At 39.3% G+C, this 24181-nt stretch overlaps 4 protein-coding genes across 5 annotated transcripts; 2 read left to right on the top strand and 2 right to left on the bottom strand.

The window, feature by feature from the left end:
• The first annotated feature begins 205 nt into the window (after positions 1 to 205).
• utp23 (UTP23 small subunit processome component) lies at positions 206 to 3521 on the top strand. The gene is made up of 3 exons (XM_006794323.3): positions 206 to 536; positions 654 to 828; positions 1234 to 3521. The coding sequence occupies exons 1-3, from the start codon at positions 349 to 351 to the stop codon at positions 1633 to 1635; spliced, it is 765 nt and encodes a 254-aa protein (XP_006794386.1). The 5' UTR covers positions 206 to 348; the 3' UTR covers positions 1636 to 3521.
• rad21b (RAD21 cohesin complex component b) lies at positions 1705 to 12988 on the bottom strand. Of its 2 annotated transcripts, XM_006794324.3 has the most exons (14): positions 12847 to 12988; positions 10496 to 10693; positions 9566 to 9695; positions 9014 to 9113; positions 8673 to 8779; positions 8317 to 8526; positions 8067 to 8189; positions 7788 to 7916; positions 6772 to 6995; positions 6521 to 6677; positions 5789 to 5934; positions 5507 to 5707; positions 5284 to 5367; positions 1705 to 3911 (listed from the first exon to the last, which is right to left on the bottom strand). In XM_006794324.3, the coding sequence occupies exons 2-14, from the start codon at positions 10637 to 10639 to the stop codon at positions 3720 to 3722; spliced, it is 1947 nt and encodes a 648-aa protein (XP_006794387.1). In that variant the 5' UTR covers positions 10640 to 10693; positions 12847 to 12988; the 3' UTR covers positions 1705 to 3719. The 2 variants fall into 2 exon arrangements, with proteins under 2 accessions (XP_006794387.1, XP_006794388.1); XM_006794325.3 differs by lacking the exon at positions 12847 to 12988 and having other exon boundaries at positions 10496 to 12788.
• A 3264-nt stretch (positions 12989 to 16252) lies between these two features.
• LOC102792681 (alanine and arginine rich domain containing protein) lies at positions 16253 to 17431 on the top strand. Its single transcript, XM_006794327.3, has 2 exons — positions 16253 to 16778; positions 16979 to 17431. Exons 1-2 carry the CDS (start codon positions 16554 to 16556, stop codon positions 17099 to 17101), a joined length of 348 nt encoding a protein of 115 aa, XP_006794390.1. The 5' UTR covers positions 16253 to 16553; the 3' UTR covers positions 17102 to 17431.
• On the bottom strand, positions 17421 to 23314 carry LOC102792382 (uncharacterized). Its single transcript, XM_006794326.3, has 2 exons — positions 22886 to 23314; positions 17421 to 19276 (listed from the first exon to the last, which is right to left on the bottom strand). The coding sequence occupies exons 1-2, from the start codon at positions 23081 to 23083 to the stop codon at positions 18989 to 18991; spliced, it is 486 nt and encodes a 161-aa protein (XP_006794389.1). The 5' UTR covers positions 23084 to 23314; the 3' UTR covers positions 17421 to 18988.
• Between the last annotated feature and the right edge of the window lie 867 nt (positions 23315 to 24181).

The raw sequence follows: 24181 nt of genomic DNA, 5'->3' as shown, positions 1-24181 counted from the left end.
TATTTATTCACTTTTACTGTTTAATGAACTTCATGAAAATAGGAAGAATATTTGCTGCTCAGAGAAAAATAATTAATAGCGACAGGCTGGAGGTCTTCTATAATTTAACCCAAATGTTTTACACTAACAACATACAAGAAAGAATGAAAGAAAGCGGGAACTTTAGTCCTACATGTTGTTTCCACTCGGACAGTTGAGGAGCACCGACCGTAAGCGTGTTGTGTACTGCGCACATGCCGTGTTTGATAATTCTAACGTTATAACGTTAACAGTATTTTCACGGTTAACGCGCGTCACTGACGGTTGTTTGTGTTTTAATACGCGCTCTATCGTCACTGGCCCGCCGCCATGAAGATTAAGCGGCAGAAACAAGCCAAGAAGACGATCAGTTTCTACAAATACAACTTCGGCTTCAGGGAACCCTTCCAAATCCTCATCGATGGAACTTTCTGTCAAGCGGCCTTGAAGAACAAGATTCAGATCAAAGAGCAGATGCCCAAATACCTAATGGGAGAGGTGCAGTTGTGCACCACCAGGTGAGTGCATTCACCTCTGAGCACCCCCCTCCTCCCCACCCACTACCCCCGGTCACTTTTTGGCACAACACTGTCATCATACACCTTTTAATAATATGTCCACGTGTTCACGTTCAGCTGTGCGCTGAAGGAGCTAGAGACGCTTGGAAAACAGCTGTACGGGGCCAAGATAATCCTGCAGAGGTTTCAGGTCAGGAAGTGTCCGCATTTCAAGGAGCCGGTCTCAGCATCAGAGTGTCTGCTGTCCATGCTGGAAGAGACCAACCCGCACCACTACTTCGTTGCCACACAGGTAAATAATGAGATGAAAGTAGGAAAATATTTTTGAAAGCCTTTGGGTGCTCCGATAAACCCGATTCCCAAAAAAACATAATGCAGCGATTTGCATTTTCTACCCACAGTTGAACATAGAAAACGTAGAAAATGCTTAAATTGATTCCTTTCACTCTTTTGTGAAAACATACTGGCTTATTTCGAATTTGATGGCAGGAACAAGTCTCAAAAATTGTTACAGGGACATGTTTTGTGTGTGTATCATGCCCTGTTCTTTTGACAACAGCCTGTAAACATCTGGGAACCGAGGAGATAGGCTGCTGAAAACTTGTTTCCATTCTTGTCTGATTTGGGATTATAACTGCTCAGTGGAGCAGATGACAGATACGTTACAAATATCTCCTTGGTCTCATTGTGTCTTCAGGACCACACAGTCACCACGGGGCTGAAGAAAATTCCAGGAGTTCCTCTGCTTTACATCATCCTCAACACCATTGTGCTGGACAAGCCCAGCCAGGCGTCCCTCGACCACGTCCAGGCCGTCCAGCTGGGAGAGCTGGTCAGCCCGGCCCAGCAACAGAGTATCCAGACCCTGAAGGAGGAGCAGGGAATTGGCCAGAAGGACGGAGAAAGGCGTGGGAAGAAGAGGAAGAGGAAACAGTCCAACCCCAACCCGCTGAGCTGCCTGAAGAAAAAGAAGAAAGGAGTCCCGACACCCCCGCTGAAGAAGACAGAGCAGGAGGGGAAGAGGAAGAGAAGCCGACACAAGAAACGAAAAGTGGAGGCAGGAGATGGCACAGCTGCTCCAGCAGCTGCTAATACATAAAACAGCAGGAAGACAGAGACTTCAACCTTCTCTATTCACCTGATTTATAGGTTTACTTTTTGATATGACTGCAGAGGGAAAAAAAAGTTTATTACATAATATTTTAAAAATGCCATTTTGTAGTGGTATTTGTTTTATTTTGAAAAACCTTACAGGTAAGGGAATGAAACTGTTCTCAGACAACATCTTTATGATTTCTTTTATACAAAATCAAAAAAGCAGGTTTCATTACAGGCACATAGTTTAAAATATAAGATGCACTCAGACATTAAACAGTTTACCCTTTTTCTTTTTTATTTTAGATGGAAGGGGATATCAAAAAAATGCATTTAGCTGTCTCTGGACACACTAACTTGTTTCCACGGTTGATATTTCGTGCAGATTAAATTTAAGCTGCAGTATTTTCTCATACCATGATGACTTACAGCAACAAAAGTCCATCCAGTTTCCATCTGATCCTGTCATCCAGCCATTCTAGAGATTAATAATGAAATCTGCTTTTAAATAAAAAAAACCAATTCATTCTCTTTAGCTGCTATACAGCAATACAACAATAAATTAATACTATCAAAAGTGACACAGAGCACAACAACTTAATTGTCTTAATAAACAAGACAGTGCATCACTGTATCCATATACAATAAGGACACTGAGTAAAGTGAATCTGACCTCAAGTTATTTTAAGGATTTGAAAAAAAGTAACATGGCAATGAAAAGACATTTCACACAAATTGGACTTGATTCAAATATTTCAGGATAGCATGCAAGTATAGCAGACCACTTATGTTTTTATCTATAGGCTGAGGTCCCGAAGCTAGGTTTTATTAAGCTGTGTCCCAAATCCACAGCACATAGTAACAAGGTCCAAGACAACGTGATGAAATGTCTCAATTTTTCATATTTTATACTAACAGGCAATGATGGAGAAAACTTAATTCCTTACAAGTTTAGAGAGGAAGCAGCAGGAGTTGTTAAAGGTGTTCCCAGGCCTGTTTTATCAGAATTTTAAATCTGAATCAGGAAAAGTGTGCATAATCACGTGCGCTGAAAAAACAGGTGATTTTTACCCCTCAACCTGAAGGTTGATGGGGTATTGTTATCCCCTGGTCAGGCAGGCGGGCCTCAGACAGCGTGAACATGAGAAAAAGACGATATAAGATTTTCAAATTGATGCCACAGATTTTTTTTAAAAATTTACTGAAAATTAACACAATTTAAATTGTTTAAATAGACCTTTGACAATAAGCAATGAAGTTTAATCACTGTTTTGTCACTTTTACTGTCTTTCCCAATGCCGGTAAGAACACACCTTGAGTAAGAGAGCAGCCATAAATTAACGGTGCATAAATGATGCTCACTTTTAATGTTTCCGTCATGACCCTCCTGACACAAATCCTTCCAGAGGATTTGTGTCAGGAGGCTGGTAGCCATCACTATTTTTAAGTTTGCACAATCCTCAAATCCTGCTTAGAAATTAGTATGTTGTGTGGATTTGGGTCATGCCTATTTTTTTTTTTTTTTTACTGACAGCAACAGCAACAACAACTTAGAGTCTGTAATACTTAAAGTGCTACTCTACAGCTGCATAATGATTAGCTGCTGGTTGAGTCTGTAGAGAACTACTATAATAACTGTTTAAATGTACTCTTGGAAACAGTGCATGCTCCTTCTTCCTAATATGATGGTGAGAGACTTCAGAAGTAAACCTTCACCTGAAGTAGTGAGAAAAATGGAAGTAACATGTTTGACTGACTGTAAACAGATCATTACACTGGACTCCATCACTTTGGTGAGACGCCAGCAAGCAATGAGATGCAGGTGATCCTTTATAGTGATTGGGATATAAAGTGAGTAAATAATAAATATGTTCATTGCTTGAGTTCCAACTACGTTAGTCAGACCCACTTCCACTGAACCACCACTGCTTCACATCTAAATGATGCAAAAATGAAACCATTTCACAAACAAAACAATCTCAGCATACTTAAATAAGACTTGTGTTAAACTAACAGATAGTGCTGCTGACTAAAAGTACTGACCTCCGAGCAGTTTGTTTCTTTAAAAGATTAAAATGAATGGGTTTTTTAGACGATGTGGAAGCGAGGCCCCGGCGTAGCGATGATATCACTGTAAGGCTCCTCCTGGACGAGCTCCACTGCCTGCTGCTTCTTCAAGACCAGAAAGCTGTAGAACTTGGCAGCTGCCTGCTTCCTGTTGTTGTTCCTGCACAGATCCAGCAGGCTGACCGACTGGGCACCGGTTTTAGCCATCACCCTCTGTGATGCAGTGACAAAGAGTGTGAGCAAGAGGAAGCCTGTCATTTTGCATACTTTGATATGGAAATGGGTTTTAAGCTCATGCAAGTTACATCTACTTATACGATGCCAGTCGGTAGTGTTATATTACCTGATGCTGTGGAAATCTGCAAATATATTGAGTATGGAGCTTGCCTCTGGTATAAAAAATGCCATCCACAAGCGAAACTGTCAGGCTATTACCTAAAAGTTTTATATTATAAGATAATAACCCAAAATCTCAACTGAGCTCTGCCTGAGGTCATACTCACAGGCCTGACCTCACACACTCACACTCACTACTCACCACTAGGGGGCATATTACTCAAATCTTTAAATATACTCCAAATACACTTAGTATAAGTATACATGTATTGTCAGCAAAGTTTCCAAAAAGTAAACCTAATCAGCATTTTAGCAGACTTGTAAAACAGCAACAGTGGGCATTAAATATGAATTAAAAATTTGACCCTTTTTATTGTAAGTATTGACTTAAGCATTGATTATCTGTCCCACTTTGTTAGAAGGAAAAAAAAGGTTTGCAAAACCCCAGAGTGTGTTTGTGTGTGTGTGTGTGTGTGTGTATGAGGCTACTCGAGGTTTTTAATAGATGATGGCTTGCAGTCTGGCACAGGCCCTCCAGCAAATTTGTACTTCAGTTCTGTATGAAAAACCTTATTATTGTATTAGTGTGTCTGTATTTATAACCAAACCAATTAACCAGCATCAAATCCTCTCATCCAAATATGGGAAAAAAAACCCTTAAGTTAAAGTTTCACAATGTAGATTTCAAAAATCCAACAGGATAGCATCCTGATTGTGCCTATGGCCACAATCCTAAATTCTCTAAGTCATCTGTAATCTGTAAGTCATCTGTAATCTGTAAGTCATCTGTAAAATGACAGCTGTGGCTGATTTAAACAAAATAAGTCATAAAAACTTGTATTGGTGGTCTTTTGACATAATAATCAAACTGAATCTGTTTTATATGTTATTCACTTTAAGATGTTTCATGTTAACTCCTTGTGAGTTTAGTTGGACTGTGTCATGTTTTACATCTTAATTTTAAATCTAAGCAAAAAACAAACTTGACACCATTAGACTAGAAACAATTCCACTTCAGAAAGGATTCATATGGTTTTCTACTGCACATGAGTATATTTTGAAGAAAAAAAAAATCACATAAGTTTCTTGTTTCTTTATACAACGAGATGTCAGTCTCCCTTCTTAAAGCACGCAGAAACATCCAGGGTGTCTCAGTGTGTGGATCTGAGTTCAGATATTTCTATAAGTTGTACCAACAACTTATCACTCTGCTGTTTTCTTATCTGATAAGATGAGATCACATACATACCTGGAGACCATGAAGCATTTGCTGGGTTCTTTTGTTCCACCTCCTCTCCTCCTGGTCCTGGTCTCCTCCCTGCGCCTCCTCCTCCTGACATAAATACACATAACTCCTTATACCAACTTATAGATAAATAAACTACATAAAAATGAGTTTGCTTATTTACTCTGAATAAATGAAAAAGGTATGCGAAAACTGAAGAAGCAAGGTTTGGGAATCTTTATCTCACCTCTTCATCAGAGTCATCATCATTCTTCTTCTTGTCCTTGTCGGTGAGCAGGTCCAGTTCTATCAGCTGGCTGATGTTGGTGGTGGTTGTTTCCTCCGGGGGTACCTCCACAGTGGATGCCTCGAGCTGTTGGGGTGCATTAGATGGTCTCGACCCCTGCTGTTGCTGTTGCTGCTGCTGCTGTTGGTCCAAGGCCCCCATCTGGATTGAGGAGGGGTCAGAGGACACATCAGAGAGACAGAGAAAGCGCAATGTGACAAACTCTGAAAAACGTGTACTCACAGGGAGGGCTGGCTCTGTGTCCTGGGCCTTGCGTTTCAGGCCTCGTTGGGAGGATGGAGGTGGCATGACCGACTCATCCAGGGTTGTCCTGCTCCCCTCTACAGCTGAAGTCTGCAGCACGCTGGCCTCTTCCATGATGGTCTGGTCTGGAAGAAAAATCAAGAACATATTTTGTGCTACCTCGAATGAACACTGGTGGGAAAACCATGGACAGCAACTTATAGACAATGTAAATTTAAGACCAAGGCACATGAAGAAATGGAAAAATGTAATGACTTACAATTTCAACTTTGCTGAAGTTTTCACAAATGTAATCATCCTTAATAATCACAAAAAAATATTTTCATAGACTGTATGTAAAAGATTAATGTAGCAAAGTCCAAATATAAGATGTAATGAATGATGGGGCAGATCTTACTGTGGAACATGTTTCAGTTTAGCTTATTTCTATAGAGCTCTTATCTTTGTTCTAGATGTCTTGTTCATGCATTTGTATACATTTTGTTATTAAACGCTTGCATTTCATGTTAAATGTCTTTACCGCCTGTCTTATTTTACATTTGTTTTCTTAAAACACTTTGCAATGTATGTCTGTGAAAAATAATATTTAAATAAAACTGCAAATAGAGACCATAATTTACTAAATTAATTTCAGTTTGAGGCACTTTATGTTTACTTCATTTTTCAGACTTTTGAAGCTATTCTATCTTTTATATGGAGTCTGTTTCTTACCCATGATGTCTCTCTGTTGGTGGCCTGTTGTTTCCTCTCTTGGCACTTCGGGGTTCTCCAGATCTTTGAGAAACTCATCCAGACTGTCGGCTTCTCCACCTTTCCTCCTCTTCCTCAGTTCGTCTGGGACTAATGGTGTCAGGCATCTTGTAAACATCTAGTGAGGGTAAACATAGAGTCAGTGTTTGTAATGTGTGTGGCCGTGACCACTACAACACTGTGCACAAATGTCCCTGAATGACATCCGTTACCTTGAGCAGTCTGGAGTTCCATAGAGGTTGAGCTGGAAGGGAGAAAAGCTTCTCGACTCCTCCCGTCTCCTTCCACATCATCAGTTTCTTTGTGGGCGGAGCCAGATCCAGGGTTGTGACAATGTCGGAGTAATCAGAAAGCTGTGCACGAATAGTTTTACTATCCAGCTCCTTCACGCTGTCTACAATCAGCTTCCTCTTACGCTTTGCCTTGGTCTCCTTCACTGTAGATCAGGAAGACAAGGGCTCATTTTAGTGATGATATTTACCTCAGGTAGAGCAAGTCACCTGCTAATTGGAAGGTTGGTGGTTTGATCCCTAGCTGCTCCAGTCTGCATGTCAAATATCCTTGTGCAAGATACTAACTAACTGCTCACAGATGCATCCATTGGAGTTATGAATGTGTGTGAATGTGAATGAGGCAAGTTGTGCAAAGTGCTCAGATAGAGAAAGGTGCTATATAAGAACCATAAGTCCATTTACCATTTCATTGTAGAAACAGGAGTTTTATTATCTTGCTGATCTGGTGCATTTCAGAGCATTTGAGTTTTTGTTTTAAAATCAGTTTTAAGTTAGTTTCCAAAATAGATAAGCGTATTTCAGTTTGGTTTTCATTCGTTTGAGTGTTAGCTTTACTCTTATTTATTATTATAATATGAAGGCTATTTGTCAGAAGCAAAATTTAAGATACTGTCCAAAACAACATGAACCATTTGAAATCAAATCACATTTTTAATGTTGCCGACATGTGAGGCACTTTGCACCGTGCCTAACATCACACACGTCATGTCAGATTAGTCTGCTGAGTGTGAATAACTGGAATGTGGTTACGCTTTGCTCCAGTCAACTGGTTAAATGCCGGCTGACTCTGACACGTATAAACGCTCATTTTCTAGATCACAGCACAACAGAATCATGCTCATTAGCACGGCTGTCTTTCTTACGTTCCTGTTACAGAGAGCGAGAGAGCTGCTGAGTAATTAGAAAAAAAACAAAAACAAAATTAGCCGGATTACCTGTGATGTCGATGGGCTCCAGGGCGAAGGTTTCTTCCTCGTTGTGGACCAGAGTAGTTTGCTCTGCCTGATCAGTCATAGCTGGTAGTGGCTCTGTTGGGCCTGAGTCCGGACTATCTGGGGCTCCCGCTAACACCACACACATACACATCATATTAGATCTGCATTTCATGATAATGACACAACTACACTGTAATTTTTACTCTCCGTAACGTACCACACTCTAGCTAAAGACTAAAAAATGTTATATTTTAGCCCTGAAGAGTTTGTGAAACTGACCTGAGAGAGCATCAAAGTCATCGTCATCGTCTCCATGGTCCTGAGGCATCATCACACTCTCTGTGATGGCAGGAGGGTCGTCAAAGATGCCGCCTCCATCCTCGTTACTCAGCAGCTTGTCCACTACACAGAAATACAAGAAAAGAAAAAGTACACTTTTTCATCCACTAGCCAGACGAAAACAGCGTCATCTACAGATGTCATTGAGTAAATAAAAGAATCTGTTTTTAAATTTAGTGTTAGCTCTTACCCAGCATTCCTCCCTCATTGCTCTCCATGGGGTTGTCTCCAAAGTCATCCTTGTACTGGTCATCATATTCCAAATGGTTGGACTTATCGGCCATCTGGTTAGCACCACCCTCAGCCTCCAGTAGCAAGTTCGAAGCTGATGCTCCCATAATGTCTACCTCAAACGCGCTCTCCTCTCGCATCATTTCCCGGTCATCCATCCCAAAGTCGGCTGCATGAAAAAACAGTGAGGAAGACAAGGAATCAGCCTTGAAACAAAGTGTCACTAAAGTACTGAAATGTGGTTTTACATGGGTGTTTGGATGTTGGTGTTTAATTGATCAAATCCTACATAAAGATAAAAAAAAAACAAAGTACCGAAATCATTGTCCTGCAGCAGGTTGAGGTTGCCCACCTCCTCTCTCATGGTGATCTCCTCCACTCTGCTCTGGTTCAAGTTGAACTGCTGAGCCACATCAATGTCACTGTGCAAAACACAACACACTGTCATTTAAATGCTGTTGTTAATATATTTTGGGACTCTGAGGAGGTGGCTAAGCATGTGGGCCGTGTACAATACAGACAACAAGTTTATGCTACCTTACGCGACACCATTTTTATTTAATGGCTGTGATCTGCACAGCTTATTTTGTAAAACAACTTTGTTCTTTGTAGTCTTATTCTGCATTGTGCTCTCTCAGGAAGACTGTAGGACTCACTCTAAGTCTGGCAGTGGCTGGTCAAAATCATGAAACTCCTCGGGCAGAGTGATAGCATTGTACGCTGCTTCTCTGTTCTCCTCTGGAAGATCCACCACACCTGAAACAACACGAGGTAGAAAAGCAGCTTTAGTGTATGTGACACATGCGTAGTTGGCATGTGCATCTAGAGTAACAGAGACAAAACAGAGTCAGGGTGAATAAGATGCTAAACAACTGAAACGTTTATACATATGAGGTAACAAAACAACAGCAAACGATTTAAATAAGTTTGAACTAGCATTACATACATAAAGGTAGAAAATAAAGAAATGATTACTCATCTCTATTTCTTCATGTAAAAGTAAAAAATCTCTACTGCTGCAAATACTGTAGTGTATAATCACTGTATAATCTCTCCAGTGAGTTCTAAGTCTACCCCAGGGTCCCCTTCCAGTTGTGCACACCTGAATATGTCCAGAGGCTCTTTCAGGGCCCTAACTGCTGCTGTATGAGTATGTATTTAATATGGTTATAGGAAAGCCTAGTTTTGATTTGTCTGCTGTTCCCAACCTGGTCTAAATGCCATCTTGATCTTGATGAAGGCCTCGTTACAGTCTGCCAGAAGGTATTTGGCCTTCCTGTGGTAGATTCGCACCACCCCCAGCAGCAGATGCCCTGAAGTCCGTAAAGCCATTTTTACCTGTAAAAAAACAAAGACATACATTTAGTAATACAGTAACTTCTGTCTTCTACATAAACTGTGTCACTTCTTCCACATGTGGGAAACAAAAAAGCAGTCTGTCTCACAACCGATGAGTTCTGCTACATAAATGAAATGAACAATTCTGTACTTTAAAGAAATCCTGAGAGAAAATTAAACCAGACTAATATATAAAAAAAACAAAAAAAAAAATGTAATTACAGGATGACTGCATGAAGGTAGACACTGAAACCTAATATGAAACAGCCACATTTTACAGCAGGGATTGACCAATGTGGCTTTTTCAGGGCTAATACCAACTATTAGCAATCAAGGAGACCGACAACCAATTTATGGAACTAATAAAGAGTGTTACAGGTTCTATTTACATGCAGTAATGGGGTAATCACTTTATCACATGGGAGCGGTTAGAAAAAAAAACACAAAAACTGTGTGCCAGGAGCTTCATGGCATGGGTTTCTATGGCAGAGCAGCTACTGTAAGGTTAATTGATAGGTGCCCCAGTGCCAAATAGTAATATCAAATACTATATATAGAAATTAATTGCATGTCACGGCAACAAAGTTTATTATTCAGGATTTTTAGAGTAATAAGGAAACTTGTCACTGAGGAAAAAGCACAACTTCAGCAATTTCTGCTGCCTGAACTCTGTTTCTTTAATTCACTGTAGCTGCTTCAGACCGACAGATTTTAGTGGAAACTGTGTTAAAAAATGGAAAATCCATAGTGTACAGTAATTAAAGTCTGTTGGAGTTAGCTGTGGAAGCCTGAGAAATAACCTTGGGTGAGATGATGCTCTCCACGCTGCTCTCCAAATTGCACTCAAAAACATGTGCCTTGGTCAGCTTCTTGTCCCAGTGGGCCGCCAGCCAGATTTTAGCCAGCGGCCCACGTTTGCTGAGGACAAAGTGTGCGTAAAACATCGTCTCGATGCCTTCTCACCACAAGGGAAAGGGGAAGTGGGGGATGCGTCAGGCCTAGAGAGAAAGAAAAAAAACAAAGAGAGAAACAGTACAGTGCACATGACTGAAATCACCACTATGAAGGGGTAAACTATGTGGGGATGTTGAAAAGAAAAAAACTGATTGGGTTATCTTGATAAGCATATAGCAAGGTGCAAACTGATTAACTGAGAGTTTTTGAAACCACTGCCTGTGATTGGAGCAGTCCCAGTGTCACACAGAGTGCAGATACAGACTGCAGATGCATATCATCTAACCTGCATGCATAAAATCCAGAGAAGGCAGAGAATGAGCTGCTCATTTTATCGCTCTCATTTACATCCATCAGCCAGACAGTTTTTCTTCTGTTAGTTAAGTTTTGCTAATATTAGTTTAGGGGAAAAAGCCTGAACCCGATACCCTGCTGCCACCTGACTGCATAGATCAGAGACTATCTCATAAAGAAAAACACCGTGCTTTCGACTTTGTGACAGTGTGTCTAATGTAGTGGTATACAACACTGGGGCTCCACAATGTAGAGTACTTTCCCTGTTCCTTTTAATCCTTTACAAACTGGACTTCAGATACAACATGGACAGTTGTTGTTGTTGGGTATATATCAGAAGGGGACAACTTGGAATACAGGGAGGTTATTACCAATTTCACTGAATGGTGTGCAAAAAGCTGTTTTTGAATAAACTCCAGCAAGACAATGGTGACTGACTTCCTCTGCAAGGTGACACAGTTTACACCAGTAAACATTCAAGGCCTGGAGATTAAGACTGTGTCAGCCTACAAATACTTGCATGTTAATCTTAAAAGCAAAGTGGATTGGTCTCATAATATAGATGTATTGTATAAGAAAGGCTAAAATCGTCTGAGGCCCTTTGTTGTGTTCAGGATGCCGTTAAGGACCTTCTGGGACACTGTGGTAGCTCTTTAATCTTCTATGCTGTGGTCTGCTGGGGATGGAGGAACTCAGAGAAAAACTACTAAAAAAAAACTTGTGAGGAGCCCTGGCTTTGTTGAGGGCTGCTCCTTGGACTCCACTAAGGAGCTGGGTGAGAGAGTAAACTTTCAACATAAGACTTTACAGTACAGTCAAATTAAAGAAATGCACTGATCTGTGCAATATTTTAATATTGTATAATAATATAAACAATAATATTCATACTTAAACACTGGTTTCTCCTAAATATTTTACTTATGTGTGTGTATATTTTAAGTAATAGGTAATACTTGGACACAAACAACAGCAGAACCTTATTTTACATGTTTAAAATTTGATAAGATATTTATCAAATCATTTCCATGAATTTAGTGAATTATTTTAGCAAAATCCCTCATTTGTGTCAACTCAAGTAGCAAAAATGTTTGTCACTGCAGAGAGAAAACTGTAAACTTTTATTTAATGTCTTTTATATTAATTACTAATTTGTAATAATAAACAAACAAACAAAACAGTGATAGCCACTTGAGCAATTAGGACTCTATAATTATTAAGGATCTGTAATATAAAAGATGTCAATTTCATTTTACATAGTAGGCCAAAATTGGGACACATTATAGGCTAACAGCTCATTTACAACAGTTTAAATACAAGAAAATATTTTTGAACAAATATCAGAAATCACTTTGTCACTTTATGTGTCATCGCAGATAATTTTACAGTAAACGCAACATTTTAACAAAGGAGCAGTAGTGTTATTTATCCTAATTGGCCCCTTTTATTTATGGCTAATTATATAGCCTGTTAGGTGTATACCCGCACTTTACCGTGGATACTGTAGAAATGACCTGCAGCTACACCGTTAGCCAGGACAGTCATGATACTGAAGGATGTAATGATTTAATAATAGAAACAACGTGCAGCACATGCAGGATGACTCCAATCAAAGTGCTGGCCCAAATGCAGATGTTACACTGTTATTACCGGGAAACACAGCGACCCTGTAACCGCAGACAGAAGAAGACCGGGCAGGTTTTATTTGACCGTTTTAAATGAGATGTCCGTTACATCGTTGACGCTCCCTGCATCCCAACAGGTGATGCTGCAGATAAGCTAGTATTAGCAGCTGTCTTTCAAAAGCACCGCGACGCTAGCCCCGTTTTCTTTCTTTTATTTATTTATTTATTTAATTATCCACACAAATCTAATCTTCTGTTTACGGTAGACATAAAATACTCACCGGTTAGCCGTCTGGCGCGTTTCTGTTTTTGCCGGCCGTGCCGTCGCTGCCGTTGGTTGGGGGTTATTTTTTCCCCGGTACCCCTCCGCCTCCTCTTCCACTAAAACAAACAAGATGGCGTCCCGTCCCCGTCGGAGAGGCAGGACGCTCTGAGAGCTCAGCAGGATGCAGACGGTGGTGCTGATGAGGGCAAAGAGAGGGAGGGAGGGAGATGCTCCGTTACCTATGTGCCGCATTCAGATCCTTTAGATCCTATATGATGTTTATAAAACATCATCAAACTTGTAATGATTCTTTTTCGTCAATAACAACACAAGAACATTAAACTTTTTCTGTCTTTACTAAGACATTTCCATCATTAATAAGAAGCTCACTCTCCATATTTACTTTTAAGGAAATAATATTGGGTTTTGTGTTTAATCATTTTTGTTTTCTCTGTTCTTTTTAAAATAACAAGTGAAAAAAAAAAGTTTATTTGGTTTTCATATATACATATCTGTAACTGTAACATACTTGAAAAGCATCCCATGTGAACATTTTATTATCATTTTAAATTGGTCTATGTAGCATTATTATCAATTATTATCATCATTATTATCAACCATCGGTGCAATTTATTGATCTTGAAGGCGAGGTTAAAGGTCAAATATGACATTGTATGTTAAATCTTCATAAGCTATGCTCTATATGTTAATAATTATGCACATCACACTTGTAAGAATAATATTTTCTCATTAATAAGATGTTTTGTCAATTTTTGACCAATAAATCGTTAAGTTGGCCTTGAAGTCCTCAGTGAATTTTACCTGCCTAATTTGAACTAATTGTTAACATGATCCCACTAATAAAACCCTACAATGTTTTATTAGAATTCATTCAAAACTTTCTGAGCTATCATGTTTACAGACAGAATGACACACACATGATCCACACTGACAACATGTTGAAAAAGAGTCTGACTTCTTTCTTTCACTGTGTTTTAACCTCCTAAGACCTGAACTCCTTCACGGCATGCATTTTTAATTTCTCTTTGATATTTGGGCATATTGGGGCCAGATGAATGTAAAAACAAAGAATTAGCAGATTTTTTTTTTTTTACCTTATTTTTGTTTTGAAGAAAAATAAGAGCTACATATGAGGATATTTGTTTAAAATTTTGATAGAACAGTAGCAGTATAATGTCCTCGTAAGTGGATATCAGGCCCATGTAGAGCAAAATTGAGTATTTTGGTCTAAATAAACACTAACTGTGATGTCCACATATGTGGACGCCAGGTCCTAGGAGGTTAAAGCACTTTGTTACATTAAGAGCTGTTTTGGTCCACACTCATACAGCAGTCCCGTTAGGGCTGCAGTAATTTTGCTCTTGTGACACTTGGACAGCTCAGCTGACAGCAGATGTGAGCTCTGCACTCCCTCGGGCTGCAGCATGCTCGATCACACATATCAGGGAAAGGGAAAATGAGTTAGTCACATGTTGTCTCAGGTCAGGCACATGAATCAGAGTTAGTTTAAGATCAGTTTACAAATACAGGGATTTAGCTTCTGTGTGTGTCCTTTTTTCTTTCAAGTTTCTCATGTGACTTTCTGCAAATAGCTGAAGGTACCAGCAGGAGGCAGTAGGTGAAAGGCAGATTTTTACTTGTAAATGAAGCAGAAAAGATCACCTAACTTTTCAGAATACAGCTAATGAAGTAATAATAAAGCAGTGTGTTTGCTTTAATAATTTCAGTAATAATAATGCCATATCTTTAAAAAGAAACGGTCCAAATCCAACTCCTTTGAGCTGTCTGAAAAATTCAGATTTTAATTTTATGGAAAATTGTCTAGATATCTTAGTGTTTAAATGACACTTAAATCATACTTATTTTCCATCTGTGAAATCACAGTTAAACAGTCTGCAGAGGAGGACTGCAGAGAGGAAGTTTTTCAACTCATTACAACGATTTATTTATTTTTGATGGATATCCTTAAAATTTAATGTTCTGCCTAGTCAAGTGGAAATAAAGACGTTTTCGTGTTTTGAATCCATGGTGGGGGAATTTGTGCTTCATTTTTTAGAAGTAACTAAAAATTTGATTAGGCATTTTCTTTAATTTGCAGACCTATTTCTTTAAGATTATATACTTTCATGGTCACATATAGCTGTTTATGTTTGTATGACCTTACTTTTGTCAACCAAAGTGTCTAATCTCCATCTGAGAACAGTGTGGTTGTTTTTCATTATCATGTGGAAGTGAGAATGCGGTAAAGACAATGTTTTGGGAGCATTTTTCTGATTCCCCAAGAATTGCCATTGTGCTGGCCAACCCTTTGTATAAGCAAACTCTATGAGGTAAGGCTCAATTAGAGACAGAGATCCTTTCTTCACCACCTGAGGCTCAGTCTGTGTGTTTGGCACCTTGTTTTTCCTTGTCATTTCTGTCCTGCATGCGCCCTGCTTCCTTGACCTTCAAGACTGATGACTCAATCTTTCCAACCCCTTCATTTGCTCCACAGACCTCTGCACAAATGGAGTCATAGCTCACACCTTACGAGCCTTGACAAGTGATCTGCTCCATCCAGTTCTTCAAGACACTCTCCCATCCATCTTTGCAGATCATTTTATGAGTGAATTACAAATCAAAGCCATTTATTTAATGGCGATTGCGTGCAGAAGAACTTGGCCGAGTGGCTGACATCACAAGGTCTCATTCGGTTTCACGCACATAAACACTTTTGTCAGAGTAAAGAATTACTTTGAGAAAAAGCTGTGCACTTTGAAAGCACTGACTGATAGTGATGTCGCCTCCAAATGTGGCCTCTCACTTTTCACAGCCAGGCTCATAAGTTAGGCTGTAAAATACACCAGACTCCTGTCTCATCTCAATATAGAAGTCAGGAGAAAAAAACTGCTTACTCTTGCCAAAAACCATCCCACAAACCCCACTGGGAATGGACTTAACTTGGGCACAAAGGCCCTGGTTATATTTCACCGTAGGATGGCCTTTGTGCCTCTGAATCAGGCAACACTGAGGCTGTGTCTGCTCCTCGCACAACCTGTCTGTCTCCTAAGCTGACAAGCAAGTCTTATTTAGGGAGAAGCACTGAAAAAGTCCACCGGGGTTTCATGGATTTTGTGTGTGGCGTACACGGGGGCACACACACACACAGGTTTACACATTGGCACTTTGTCCAAATGAGAGCTCACTCACAGCACATTTCTCACACTGGAATTGTATGGGGGCAGGATTTGCAGAGAAAAAGAAGTAGAGAAAGGGGGGGAGGGTGTGGTGGCACCGGTTGGAGGGGTCTTTTCAGTTCTTTTTGGAGGCAACAATAGTCTTTGTCCAAGATCTTCCACTATTCTTATAAGGGTTACCGAAAGAAGGAGGAGAAGCAGGAGGAGGGAGGTGGCCACGCAGGCGGAGGGTGTTTCTCCATAGTAACAATGACAAAACAGGCCAGTTCACCACCAAGCAGGCAAAAAGGTTATTGGAGCTGCTGAGGAGGCACACACAAACCTGTGGAGTAGAGCCCTGTCCACAGAAGGAAAGGAGGAAGACCAGTTTGGTGAGGATCTGTAGAAGGGGGTCAGTGTTGTGTAAAGAAGACAACGAGGCAGGCAGCATTTCCGAAAGCTTTATGACAAAGTGTTTGTCAGTCAGTCAAAGAAAGCGCTGGGAGGAACATTATCACAGCAGCCAGCACATCTGTATCCTCCGAGCATGGACCGAGACAGTCACAGTGAGGACACATTGTCAACTATGGTTCTGGAGAACATAAAGAACAAATTAATTGATGCCTTCAGAGTGACAGGAGAGTCCCGAGAAGATCTCCAGGACTCTGGTTCCACAGTCAGACCGGTCAGCGTGGGCAGGAGTTATCAAGCAAACGAAGAGCTGCGGCGGGCACAGATAGATGGAGCGATAACCTGGCTGAGGTCTGAACTGGTAGGTCATCTTAAAAAATTTGACTTTGTTTGCTATTTATCTTTAGTCTTCAACAGGTGGTATTAACAGTCATGGGTATTTTATTCGTTTATTATTTTTAACCAAGTTCAATTATGCATATGAAAAATCAAAGGAAAGGACTAGTAATTTTATGTGTAGCTTGGTTATGCTAATTATTTTCTTTCATTGTTGTCATGCAGTTGGAAATGCGCTCCCAGGACCTCCAGCTGGCTCAGACACTGCTGGGGCTCAACACAGAGATCCAGAGACTAAGGAGGGAGAGTTTTGGATGTGTGGAGGTAGAAGGGGGTAACCACCAGTAACTGGCTCCAGCAAAAGTCTATTTTTTTTTTTACTGGAATGAATAGTGGAGAAAGTAAGGACTGTGATGCAAAGATTCAAATGCACTTGCTTATAATAATAAGTTGTATCACTGTAAAGGAAGTTAGTTACCAGTTCCATGTAAAATACCTTTAGTGAAAAAAAAGAAGGCTGCAATATGTTGAATTGTCTTTGATCCTGCTCTTTTCTTTTTTGAAGAAAATTTGCACTTACACAAAGTTGTGATAAACAAAGTGGAACAAAAAAAAAAGAAGACATAAATGTGTGAATGTAAGAGAAGTAAAATGTACAATGTCACCGTCTTTGTGTCTTTATTTAGCTGGCATACTGTAACCACTGCAGTACATGTTTTAAAAAGTGCTATAAAATTCAGGAATGGTTAATAAATACATTCATGTGTCACTCCCAAACAAAAACAAAAAAGCCCATCTTTATCTACATGTAAGAGCATTTTAAAAACTCATATGTCAAATCAGAATAGTTGTCTGCAGTTACAATGGACACACGGAGATATAAAAAAACAACCTCCAGGCTGACCTACTGAATGACATTTCTGGTCAGACAGAATAAATATCAGTGACTTTTCATGTTAATATTTGTCTAGACAGAGAAAACTCTTACTATCTTTAACACAGTGCTTCAAAAGACTGCCTTTAGGTCATTGTTTAATACAGATACTAAAATATAAAGTAACAATATATACATACTGGAAATGCATATACTGTATGATGCTACAGCCATTGATGGATTAGTTTGGCTAATGAAATACTCCAGACAGCATTTCATGAATCCTACTTTTCCTGCTACATCATACTCTTTAAATATTAAATATTTTTTATTTAATCTGTAGTAGTCTGTAAGAAAACCACTCACATAACTATGACTTCAGTAAACCTGGGTGTACTCATATCTCACATGTCACACTGTTAATTTAGTTCCATCAACTTCACACTCCACTTTAAGATTCTTGTTTTAACAAGAATCTTTAATCTCTTAGAGCTCTGCATGGACACTCACCAGAGTATACCAGTAAACCTTTACATGCATACAACCCAACAGGTGCCTGGGGTCATGTGATCAGTACCTGCTGGCTGTGCATCATAAAAGGCTGAGAATTAAAGGAGACAGTGGACTCCAGACTCTGATATGTGCGGACTTAAAATACAGCTAAAAACTCATCTTTTTAAACTCCATTTACTGTCTTTTGTTTTGTTTTGATGTTCTATCCTTTTTGTTGTCAAGCACTTTGTGATGTTTATTTTGAAAAGCAATATGCAAATAAAATGATAATTTATTCATGGCTGAAAAATATAGGCAAAACAGAACTGTCAAAAACAGCAGTTCCTCTAATGGCCACTTGAGGGTGACTCCAAAAGTAGTTCATCCATAGACTCCAATGTTAAAACTCCCAGCTTACGTCTTGGTACAGAAAAATCAAACAAACACGTGTTTATTATGAATATTAATCGAACTGGAAGGTGGATGACTTGTGTTATAACTCACCAGCATGTATTTTTATGGATATACTCAACGTTTTGACACTAAAAAACAACAACAAGTAAACAAAAAAACAACATGGCTGTTGTGCCCCACAACTACTAATTAGCCTGTTTTGCAAAAAAACAAAAAAACATTTGTTTTTGTCTAAGGTGCCTTTTTTCATTTACAATGTCATATTCGTGTTATGAAAATAAAAATAAAGTATAAGCCATGACATTGTTGGCTAATTTGTATGCAGCCGTAAGTTAAACTGACTTTAAGCTTTGTTTTTTTCTTAAGTGAAGCGGTGGAAAATGGGGTCACCGAACTCCACCTTGTCTATGTTAACTGCCTTAAAAGGCACATTTTTGAAAGATTCGTCTGACTTTTTAAGGCACAGAGCTTCTCCTGCAGAACATCCTCCTCGATAGAGTGCCCGAATAAAGCTGCTGAGCCATCTTTAGGCAGGAAATGGAAAAGCCCCCCTCCACTGAGCTGGAGTAGAGACTGCCGCTTCCTTGTTCACTCTCAGAGTCCCAGTAGCTCCCCTCCTCTTCTTCCTCATACGTCTCCTCCTCTTGCTCCTCCTCATTCAGCTCCTGCTTGAGCTCCTGGATGCCTGAGTGAAGCTCCATCAGCTGTCGAATCAGGGCTTGATCCTGAGAACGCATCTCCATCTACACACGGAGGACACATCTGTTTAGATTTCACAGAAGCACAGAGCAAACAGACAAATAGGACCAAATACCAAACTGTGAATGAAAGAATTGTGAAGCGAACTTCAGAGAGTTTCTTTCCATCTCGATGAAGCTGAGCAGGTTGTGCTCGCTTTGAAACCGTAAGCCATTTCATTTGAGTGTTGCTCTCTTTCAAATGCAAATGGATCTTTCTGTCATTCCCTTTCTTTTCCTTTTTTATGAGAGGCTGTCCAACTACTGGCATTGTAAAATAAGATATTCAGAATTCCATCGAGTGTCCAAGTCTGTGCAAAGCACTCAGGAATGTGGGCCGATCTGCATTTCTTTTCTCGGTTAATTACAGCACCAGGCTCAAACTGAGGCTGAGGCTGTGCATAAAAGATTCTGGTTGTATTTCCTTTGTCGACACTTAATTAAGAGAAAACCGTGATTTTCTTTTTTTCTTCTTTGAGATCGAGCCATCTTGGGCTTCACCTCATTATGCCAAACACTAGTCCTTTTCAAATAATGTAGAGGCTTCACAAATCAGCTTCTGTCTGTAGATGTTTTTTTTTTCAGGGAGTATGCTAACCACAGAAAAAAACAACCTCAGCACAAAGCTTTGGGACTTTTTGGTGATATTTTATCACATTTTGCTTATGAATTATAAGCGATACTTAATGCATCTTCTGTCTTTGGTGTGTCTGTTTCATTTTCCTTCTTTTTTCTATCCTTAATTATCTTCGTTTAAGTGTGGGAGAATAATACCATAGAGGCATCTGTGTCATTAAATTCATCTCATGAACGCAAAAAGTGGAACAGCTATGGGTTGGGGAAACATTATCATATTGTAAATTCAAATGTCTTTAAATATAAGGTTATGATAAAGATTACTTTGAATGAGGCTAAAAGAAAGTTAATAAATCGTTATAAAATATTGATGAGACGGATAAAAAATCTCCTTAGGCGATTTAAATAAGATGTTAAGTTTAGAAACTAATGAAGTAAATAACATAGAAAACAATAGATTTATTAGTCTAGTTCGTCTTTAGTTTAGTTGTTTTCTCCCCCTAATGCATTTTGAGCAAAAGCTCTAGAAAAGCCACAAATCAACCTTAAGATGAGAAGAAGCAAAAGTTTTTCCAGAGTGAATAAAGAACTTTGGATTGTTGTATGCATTAAATAATCACATCTACAGATGTGCTCTTTTCAAAATTGCAATGTGATTATATTTGCCTATAATATTTAAAGGTAAGTACACTAAAAAGAGGGTAAAAAGCCAGGTTTTACAATAATTATACTGTAAACAAATTCAAGTACTCTGTAAGTAATTTCAAGTAATGCATAACTTCATGTATTTTACAAGAAAGGAAACACAAATGATTCTGTAGGTAAATTTAAGTGTTGTGTAATTTCTTAGTAATTTTGTGGAAAAACAAACAATATTTCCAAATCTTACATTGTAAGTACACTGTACTTTTCATGGCCGCGGATTGCACTATGGAGTGGCTTGACCTTGGCTTCCAGGTATTTTAAAGGAAAGGAGGTCCTTTTGAAAGTCTTCTTTGAATAGTGATTGTAAAAGAAAAGAACATTAAGTTGACTTGACCCCATCACGATAAGGTCACATAGGCCTGCAAATTTGGATGGTACTTATTTTTTCTAAATTGATAAAAGGACAGTTGAGTAATGGAACAAAACAAAACAAAACAAAAAAAGTAAACAGACAAGATGAATCGACTCCATAATATGGCCTGGCCATGGTGTATAAAGTATATTTAAGATGTGAGACGGGGAAATTGTTTGCTTTTCTGTAAAATTACCATAAATTCTACACCACTTAAAATTATTTATTCACTACTTTTATTTATTTATAATTAATGTGTAATTTATTTACATTATAGCTTTTTCTGCATTTCCTGTAAAAACCTGATTTGTTGCCCCGTTATTGTATTGGTTATCTTTAAGTATTTGCAGGTAAATATAATTACATTGTCATTTTAAATAAAACACAATGAAATTCTATTTGACTACAGGAGACTTACATGCTTTGTCACTGGCTGTATTATGAAGTATTACCATATATAAAAATAAGAAGAACATCTGAACTCTGAAAATCTGAATTTATTATATATAATGAGGCCAAAGGTTAAAGGTTTTAGCCTGAGCACCTCCTTAAACTATCTGAAGGAAGGTGAAACAGACAATTTAAGGATCTCATTCACTGCTGCTCCTCTGAGGCCTGTTTCCAGGATGTCTCTGTTTCTCCTTGTTGCTCTTCTGTCCGGCTCCCGCTCAGACTGTTTTCTTCTCTGTGTGCTCAGGACACTTGGTTACCATGACGAGCAGTCCCAATAAATGCCAAGCGATAAATCAAGCCGTGACAATGAGCCTTGCACTCGCAGACACACAAGCACATGCACACACAGCCTCTTTGCATGGTGACGGTGGTTTAAAAGGGAGTGACGCTGTAAGAACATGACTTACATGGAACCGGAGGAACAAAGAGGGCAATAACTTGGGCCTCACACACAAAAACATCAGGGCTGACCATAGAAGTCGTTCTGATGGTGGGACAAATGACTTGATCTTTATCACAACAGACAATAAAAATGTTTTTAGACTTCCCACAGACGTCACAAAAGGGCCATGCAGAAGAATTTAAAGGTCATAGAATTTGTTGCTATTTAGTAAATGAGCAAAATTGATATTTTATATTCACCTCAGTTTGAATTTGGTTGAATATTAAAATAAAATACTTTCAAAACTAAATTCAAATTAAATTCAACCCATTTCACAATTTACTTTGGAAATAAAAGGGCCATTTTAACCCCGAAATTTCAAAGTCTACTGTCACCTGTGCAGATCACAAAATAACACACATCAGTGGTGAAGGAAGTATTCAGACTGTTTCCTGAAGCAATAAAGCCAATGTGGCCCTATCTATGAAATATTTGCTGAACAGTGGCCACTCTGACTGTCTGAAAAAGAAAAATGCAAAACTATGGGACAAGATTTCTAATCTTAGTGAACTAACTCAGTAATGTTTGTCATATTCCATCATTTGGCTAAAACTGCTAAATAAATTAATGAATTTGGTCAGCAGATTAAACAAGTCCAACAAAATCCATTTGTTTAACTAGAACATTTACTACAACAACATTGTACTATTGTCCTACAACGTGTTACAAGATTTAAGGAAATTATATACAAAATAGTTATTTCTTCATCAAAAATGATTGAATCTGACTTACATACTTACTTACTTAAGTACCTACTTACACAGAACTTTGAATGGCACTGACCCAAAGTTCTGAAAGTGTTTTAAATTTCATTTTACATGCACAAGATTATATTTTTTTGCATGCAGCTTTTAGTACGGACAAATAACATTTTTTAAATCTTTATTGTGTAAATAAACATCCCCTATTCCCAGAACGCATAGTTTTGTACAACTCTAACATGAGCTGCCACAATAAAACTAAACAGGGCTTTAATATAGTTGTAACAGGAAACAGGAATCTGCAGGTGTTATATACATATAGCAAGACAAAATTTATTAGGGATACACCGTTTCCCTTAAAGGCTCGATCAGAGTCCCAGTCTTACCAGTTCCCTTCGCAGCCAGGCCAGTGCACTCTCTATGTCCAGTTTGCTTGCTTCTCCACCAGATGTGCACCCTTCCTTGACATGGTTGGTTCTGGCCTCAGGGTCCCTGCTCGTGCTCTCTTGTGCTCCCTTGCAGTCATCAAAGGTGGAGGTCTTGCAGGAGAAGTCCCGCAGTCTTGTTAGGACCACCTCCATCATGTTAGGTCAGTGATAATTCTTCTAACTGGAGTCTCTTCGACACCCTCTGCTGTGTCTTGCCTGTTTTCGGCCGTAATGCAGCTGCAAACAGCCTCGTCTTCTGTTATGAGGTCCCTGCCAGCTCGAAGGACTTAAGAGGAGCTCTCTCTCTCTCCCGTTCTCATCTTTCAAACATGCTCCTTCCTCCCTCCCTCTGCTCTCCTCCTTTTTCTTGCCGTCTGTCTCGCAAACATTAGCCCCCAACTGCTTGGCAGAGTGAACTGGTAGCACTGCTCTGGCAAATGCCACCGAGCTGGTATGACGTCAGTGAATTGTCCGGATGCCTGATGTGGAGCTGTTTGGTTTTTTTGTTTTGTTTTGTTTTATTTTTGTTAAAATCAGACACACAAACACAGAGATCATTAGGAAGGAGATGAGGGAATTAGGCCGGTGGTTGTCTTGAAGATGACACAAGTGTCCTGTTGTGTAAACTTACACAGCTTCAGTGAGTTTTGGTCTGTTAAAAGATGATGGAAGGTGATGATGCTGACAGAGACATAAACTTTAAGTCCTATGGTGTACGTAGAGCTCACTGCCCTGAGTGGCCTACGTCAGGGTCAGGATCTAAAGAACAGTGTGAACAGCCATGTGTAACTAACCCTTCTCATGCCATTTTCCCTTCACTCTGTAGCCCCTGGCAACCCACTCCTCATCTATTCACACACTTCGGTAAACCAAACACAGGCCGGCTGTACGGAGCCGGCCTATATCGACCAAAATAGCCCCAACACACTATTTTTAGAGTTAAACTGACTCCACTTTTAGACTTGTTTAAGAAAGCAAACGTCACCTCTCTCAAAAAGAGCTAAAAAAGTCTTCAAGTCTCATTGTGCAAGTGTGTCATGTTCCCACTGGTGCTTTCAAAAGGAATGAAAAGAGCTGATGTAAGTGTTTTAACGTCACACACTGCATTGGGTGAAACTCTCCATTATATTTTTGCAAAAGGCACTTTGTCTCAGCCTTGTCAGCGGTTGAATGTAAGATCGATTTAAAACTGGAGTAAGCGTCATGGTTTTGGTATCGCTGGACAAAAAAACATGGCACAAGAAATCTATGGGA

This window comes from Neolamprologus brichardi, chromosome 22, assembly GCF_056152115.1.
Source record: "Neolamprologus brichardi isolate AB-2024 chromosome 22, ASM5615211v1, whole genome shotgun sequence".
Lineage (NCBI taxonomy): Eukaryota > Metazoa > Chordata > Actinopteri > Cichliformes > Cichlidae > Neolamprologus > Neolamprologus brichardi.
This window is presented reverse-complemented; position numbering and strand designations above follow the sequence as displayed.

Bases quoted from the DNA above. Each gene is read 5' to 3' on its own strand.
- utp23 (XM_006794323.3), top strand. From the start codon at position 349: ATGAAGATTAAGCGGCAGAAACAAGCCAAGAAGACGATCAGTTTCTAC. The intron at 537-653 runs GTGAGTGCATTC...GTTCACGTTCAG, and splicing joins GTGCAGTTGTGCACCACCAG to CTGTGCGCTGAAGGAGCTAG. The intron at 829-1,233 runs GTAAATAATGAG...TTGTGTCTTCAG, and splicing joins ACTACTTCGTTGCCACACAG to GACCACACAGTCACCACGGG.
- rad21b (XM_006794324.3), bottom strand. From the start codon at position 10,639: ATGTTTTACGCACACTTTGTCCTCAGCAAACGTGGGCCGCTGGCTAAA. The intron at 9,114-9,565 runs GTTGGGAACAGC...GTGTTGTTTCAG, and splicing joins CAAGATGGCATTTAGACCAG to GTGTGGTGGATCTTCCAGAG. The intron at 5,368-5,506 runs GTGAGATAAAGA...TATTTATGTCAG, and splicing joins ATGATGACTCTGATGAAGAG to GAGGAGGAGGCGCAGGGAGG.
- LOC102792681 (XM_006794327.3), top strand. From the start codon at position 16,554: ATGGACCGAGACAGTCACAGTGAGGACACATTGTCAACTATGGTTCTG. The intron at 16,779-16,978 runs GTAGGTCATCTT...GTTGTCATGCAG, and splicing joins CCTGGCTGAGGTCTGAACTG to TTGGAAATGCGCTCCCAGGA.
- LOC102792382 (XM_006794326.3), bottom strand. From the start codon at position 23,083: ATGATGGAGGTGGTCCTAACAAGACTGCGGGACTTCTCCTGCAAGACC. The intron at 19,277-22,885 runs GTAAGACTGGGA...CTCCGTGTGTAG, and splicing joins CCTGGCTGCGAAGGGAACTG to ATGGAGATGCGTTCTCAGGA.